We start from the raw sequence: 6,221 nt of genomic DNA, 5'->3' as shown, positions 1-6,221 counted from the left end.
TATGATTTTTTATTTATTTTTGTATTTAAACCTATGATTTAAACGTGATCATCAGGTTTTTCCTTTATGTTCATGTAAAATTTTCTGTTCAAATTTTTACTCAAAATATGTCTAAACGTAGAAATAATGCAAAACAGAAGCATTTTCACCCGTGGTCCCAGACTTTTGGACCCTATCGTATCTAATAGCACTTAATCCTGATTTTAGTTTTTTGGGACTGGCTTCTAAATTATTATTTTTAAAGGAATGTACCTGTATTGACTGTTGTATTGTATTTGTAACAATGATATATTTACTGTAAATTTGTACAGCCTATGGAAAATTAAGAAATACATTTTTTGTTCAAATAATTTGGGTTCGGTAAGATTTTTTTTCTATTTTTGAAAGTCTCTTATGCTCACCCAGGCAGCATTTAAAATAAAACTAAAGTAAAAAATAAAATAAAACTAGTACTGTGAAATATTAAAATAACTGTTTTCCATTGTTTTCCACGTCTTCAGTGTCACATGATCCTTCAGAAATCATCATAATGTTTTTGGTGCTCAAGAAACATTTCTTATTTTCAATGTTGAAAACAGTTGTGCTGCATATTTTTTGTGCAAATCATGATAAAAATCCAGGATTATTTGATGGATATGAAGTTGTTAACAGCATGAATTTAAAATAGATATAATTTGTTACATTGTAAATGTCTTTACTGTCACTTTTAATCAGTTTATTGTGTCCATACTGAATAAAAGTAAAAAAATAAAATATATATACATGAATTAAAATCTTACTAACCCCAAACTTTAGAACGGTAGTGTATATAATAGTTTAATTTACAGCTACTAGATTTTTAGACTTCTTAGGATTAGAGTCAAAGACACGTATACATTATAAACACTAACTGTGTTCTCTCAGAGACTGGCCTCAAATGATGAAAGGATCTTTCACAGGTGAGATGTGAGTGATCCGATGCCTCCAGAGTTTTATGGGTAAGATCCAGTGATTTTCAGAACTAGGGCACGGGTCTTTTTAAGAACGCTGTTGAAATCTTAAGTAGGTTTCTAGTGTCAGATATTTTCAGTTATCCCTCCCTCACCCTCCTCTAGTTTTCCCTCTTAATGCGGTGGCAGTTCAAAGCCTGATGGGCTGCATTTTGTTTCCTTTGCTGTCTGAATGAGAGGTTCTAACCATGCAGCAAGACAGTACTTTCCTTAATAACATGCTTGCTTTCATTAGACCACAGGAGAAAACTGTGCTACTGAGTATAATTATCGATTATTAAATGTCCTTAAGGGACAGTGAAGACACTAAGTCATGCATAATTGATGAAATGCTGCACAGGCTTTAATGATGGAATCTCATTGGCCAGCCAGGTCTTAAGAGGCGGAGCATGATTGCTATCCATTACAATGGGATCAATGGATTAGGAACAAACAAAACATTTTATTTGACTTGATTAGCCAAACATCAACTTAATTATCAATCATGAATGTTGAATGTTGCTTTCTCTATATCTGAGACTTCAAGAGAACTAAAGATCATTGGTCCACATTTGTAAGCAGTGCTCCCTTAGTAACACCCATCACATGTTGTATCCAACGATAATAGTTCCCAACCTGTGTGTACACACCATACTTCCCTTTCTTAGCACATTCTTCTCCCCAACTGACAATGCCTGTGAGGAACCAGGTGTTGTGGAAGCGCATGGTGTGAGGTCCTCCGCTGTCCCCCTGACAGGCGTCTTTAAGAGAATTGGAGTATCCCGCACAGAACATGAAGTGTGTGATTTGGTCACTGCTGCTTTCCTTACATGCAGTTCTGTCCACATAAGGCAATTCAACCTTCTGTAAAATCCCTGCACTTCGTCCTTGGAAGCGTAGACGTCCCCAGCCGCTGACAGTGGCCAGAGATCCAGACTGCAGCAGTGAGTTGGAGAAGAGCATGGGTCCCAGGCAGATGGGACGTACCGTTGGAGTAAGCCGGATGGGGGTGCGCAGCCGCAACAAGGCAATGTCATGATTGTAGAGGCTTAACTTGGAGTCATAACGGGGATGACAGATTAAACGGGTGACGTCTATATTCTGTTCTGTGTCTTCAGTCTTGGAGACGTCATGCTCCCCTGTGAAACATGGTTGTTAATATTATTAATAACTGGTCTTTAATCAGTAACATTTCAGTTAGAATATCTAAAGATTTGTAAAATATTACATTTATCTGATAAGCAAAGCTGCATAAGATAATGTTTTTGGAATTAAGTCTCTTATTCTTACCAAGGCTGCATTTATTTGATCAAAAATACAGTAAAAACAGTAATATTGTGGAATATTATTACAATTTAAGATAAGTTAATATAATTTTTGGTTACACTTTATTTTAATGTGTGCTTGTTACACAGTGTACCGAGTAGTGATTTACTACATGTACTTTCTATAGGGTTGGTTTAGGGTCAGTTGCATGTGTAATTATGCATAATTTATAGTTATTACTATAGTAAATAAAATAGTGTTACTTTTTTCTATTTTAAAATGTATTTTATTCAAGTGATGGAATTTTCAGCCCTCTTTTAAGTGTGTCATGATTCTTCAGAAATCCCTCTAATATGCTGAAACATTTTTTGCTTCACGATTCTTTGATGAAAAGAAAGTTCAAATGAACAGAATTTATTTGGAATGGAAATCTTTTGTATCATTATAAATGACTACTGTCAATTTTTGCCTGTCAAAAGTATTATTTATTTTTCTCTTTTTAAATCTTTTTGACTTTTTTGAATGGTAGTGTATATTTTAAAATATATTTTTGTATATTTCTATATCTTAATACTCTGTTTTTTTTTGTGTGTGTGTTTTTTTTTTTTTGCCCTATTGGCAAAATGACAAAAAAGTAAAAGAAACATAACTCAAGATATATTTTCTAAAGTCTTCATCATCTTCAAATGATTTTGTGTTTTTATGTCATATTATTGTGTTGTAAGGATTTAGATACTTTATTAAGAAATTCATTTTGAAGTTTGTATTGTATTTTAATTATTTGTAGGTATGTTACTGTATACTTTTTACATACACTCACCTAAAGGATTGTTAGGAACACCATACTAATACTGTGTTTGACCCCCTTTCGCCTTCAGAACTGCCTTAATTCTACGTGGCATTGATTCAACAAGGTGCTGAATGTTGGCCCATATTGATAGGATAGCATCTTGCAGTTGATGGAGATTTGTGGGATGCACATCCAGGGCACGAAGCTCCCGTTCCACCACATCCCAAAGATGCTCTATTGGGTTGAAATCTGGTGACTGTGGGGGCCATTTTAGTACAGTGAACTCATTGTCATGTTCAAGAAACCAATTTGAAATGATTCGAGCTTTGTGACATGGTGCATTATCCTGCTGGAAGTAGCCATCAGAGGATGGGTACATGGTGGTCATAAAGGGATGGACATGGTCAGAAACAATGCTCAGGTAGGCCGTGGCATTTAAACGATGCCCAATTGGCACTAAGGGGCCTAAAGTGTGCCAAGAAAACATCCCCCACACCATTACACCACCACCACCAGCCTGCACAGTGGTAACAAGGCATGATGGATCCATGTTCTCATTCTGTTTACGCCAAATTCTGACTCTACCATCTGAATGTCTCAACAGAAATCGAGACTCATCAGACCAGGCAACATTTTTCCAGTCTTCAACTGTCCAATTTTGGTGAGCTCGTGCAAATTGTAGCCTCTTTTTCCTATTTGTAGTGGAGATGAGTGGTACCCGGTGGGGTCTTCTGCTGTTGTAGCCCATCCGCCTCAAGGTTGTGCGTGTTGTGGCTTCACAAATGCTTTGCTGCATACCTCGGTTGTAACGAGTGGTTATTTCAGTCAAAGTTGCTCTTTTATCAGCTTGAATCAGTCGGCCCATTCTCCTCTGACCTCTAGCATCAACAAGGCATTTTCGCCCACAGGACTGCCGCATACTGGATGTTTTTCCCTTTTCACACCATTCTTTGTAAACCCTAGAAATGGTTGTGCGTGAAAATCCCAGTAACTGAGCAGATTGTGAAATACTCAGACCGGCCCGTCTGGCACCAACAACCATGCCACGCTCAAAATTGCTTAAATCACCTTTCTTTCCCATTCTGACCTTCAGTTTGGAGTTCAGGAGATTGTCTTGACCAGGACCACACCCCTAAATGCATTGAAGCAACTGCCATGTGATTGGTTGATTAGATAATTGCATTAATGAGAAATTGAACAGGTGTTCCTAATAATCCTTTAGATGAGTGTATTTTATAATGTTATATATTTAAATATCAAGCATAGTACTTGGCACCATATATCAATTTATGTTAATCTGTTTCATTGGCTGTAAAATTCTGCTGTTGTTCTGTTGTAGGGCCTTACCAACTCTGATGAAGAAGGATCCATTCTGGCTCCCTAGCAGACAGTGTGCTGCAGTGATGACCCATAATGGGTTCAGAATGGAGCCTCCACAGAACACCTGCTGCGTTGAGCGCGACACCAGCGCCACCTACAGATCAGCAGTCAACTGGGATAAATTACATCATTTTTGGTGCATAAACAGATTGGTTTGTAGAAGTTACACAAGTAACTCCATAATTTACTCCTAGATTCTTTTTTTATGACACTTTACAGTATTTACCTGCCAAGGGATTTCTCCAGGTAAGGCCGCATTTCCACCAACAATACGGCTTTTTGGAGCACTTACTGTAGGCGACGTCAAATACTCATCAAAAGTCCACTTAGGCAGTTTAACATGAGATTGTGAGATTTTCCCTTCTTTCTGTTTAGAATCTGTGGGGATTGTCTGATTGTCTGGTTTGAGTATGTTGGATGTGGATTTGATTGTCCTATTGGAAGACTGTGCAGATGTGTTCGTAACAGAGCTGGCGCCACTTGCAAAAGTTTTCATAGCTGTTTTACCTGCTTTGCCACATGGGAACTTCACTGGTAACACATACAAAAACACAAACATGTTTTTTCTGAAATGTTTTGCAAGCTCTGAAATTGTGCTTGCAGTGTCTTTCTAAATGCCACTTCTGGTATTTCGTCATATAATACTGTATATGAGAAGCTTTAAGAATGAAAGTAGCTCTTTGAGATGTTTTTTGGAGCAATCAGGACAAAAGATGTAAATAAATCACCTATAGGCTCACACTCGAATCCGTCTTCTGTGAGTTTGTATCCGGATGCACACTGACATACTGTCCCGTGAGACTCCAGCAGAACACAGAAATGCTCACAGCCACCATTATCAACATCACACTTTTTGGCAGTCACTGAGAAACAGAACAAAACATCTTTTAACGTTGGGAGCATGGTGCACTCAAACTGTGCGCTTGAGGAAAGCGAGATCCTGTCTAACCTATTTCGCAGTTTTTTCCGACAAAGCCTGGCAGACAGTTACAGGTGTACGTGCCCATCTGGTCCTCACATGTGCCTCGGTTCTGACAGGGTGATGATTTACACTGGTCCCCGTCTAACAAACAGGATAATTTGTCAACAACTGGTCTTTTTTCATACGTTATTAATATCCAGTTCAAATATTATAGCCTACAATCATTTGTTTGTCTTTAGGTGCAGCAGAAATCAACACACATCTCCACTGCCTCACCGTTTAGTGTAAGTAAATATAAAAGTTAATGATTTAACAGACTTACCAACATAACCCGCCCAAAACTCCATCTGAAAAACACATTTGCCGTGTTACACAATGCAATGACAAATGACGAACCACAACTTGTCTACTCACTGTCTTTTCATCATTTTCAAAGGCTTCTCTGGCCTCCTCCAGGACACACTTCTCCTCCATACACTCCCTCTCCACATTCCCCTTCAGAAACTCCTCAAACAGTCCTGTGTTTGCTCGTCTGCGTCTCCACAAAATGTTGTCAGCTTTCTCCCCATCTAAGAACACTGAACCTGGGGCTGTTACAGAGTTTGAGAGAATCTTTACTAGAGGAGAGCTACTGAAAGCGTACGTGTCAATTTGATTATTAACCCTCAGAGAGTCACAAGGCAAATGCCAAGTCTTTCAGAAGTCTGATTTATGAGGTAAATAGTTTTGTAGGTCTTACCTGCAAAGGCCTGCAGCAAAATATATGGGAAAAGAACAAGAATGAATGAAGCCATGTTTTAAACTAAATTCAGTCCCTTATTATTCCACAGTGAGCTGACAAATAACCTGATCCTACGCTCCAAAGTACACCGGACACAGGACATGCTGTTTGAGT

At 38.2% G+C, this 6,221-nt stretch overlaps 1 protein-coding gene across 1 annotated transcript; it reads right to left on the bottom strand.

The window, feature by feature from the left end:
* Positions 1 to 36: 36 nt before the first annotated feature.
* f9a (coagulation factor IXa) lies at positions 37 to 6,221 on the bottom strand. Its single transcript, XM_079892274.1, has 8 exons — positions 6,066 to 6,221; positions 5,741 to 5,916; positions 5,649 to 5,673; positions 5,354 to 5,467; positions 5,133 to 5,267; positions 4,631 to 4,935; positions 4,372 to 4,498; positions 37 to 2,107 (listed from the first exon to the last, which is right to left on the bottom strand). The coding sequence occupies exons 1-8, from the start codon at positions 6,118 to 6,120 to the stop codon at positions 1,527 to 1,529; spliced, it is 1,518 nt and encodes a 505-aa protein (XP_079748400.1). The 5' UTR covers positions 6,121 to 6,221; the 3' UTR covers positions 37 to 1,526.

This window comes from Squalius cephalus, assembly GCF_949319135.1.
Source record: "Squalius cephalus genome assembly, chromosome: 14".
Taxonomy (NCBI): Eukaryota; Metazoa; Chordata; class Actinopteri; order Cypriniformes; family Leuciscidae; genus Squalius; species Squalius cephalus.
The sequence above is the reverse complement of the archived record's forward strand: the minus strand, read 5'-3'. Positions and strand labels throughout refer to the sequence as shown.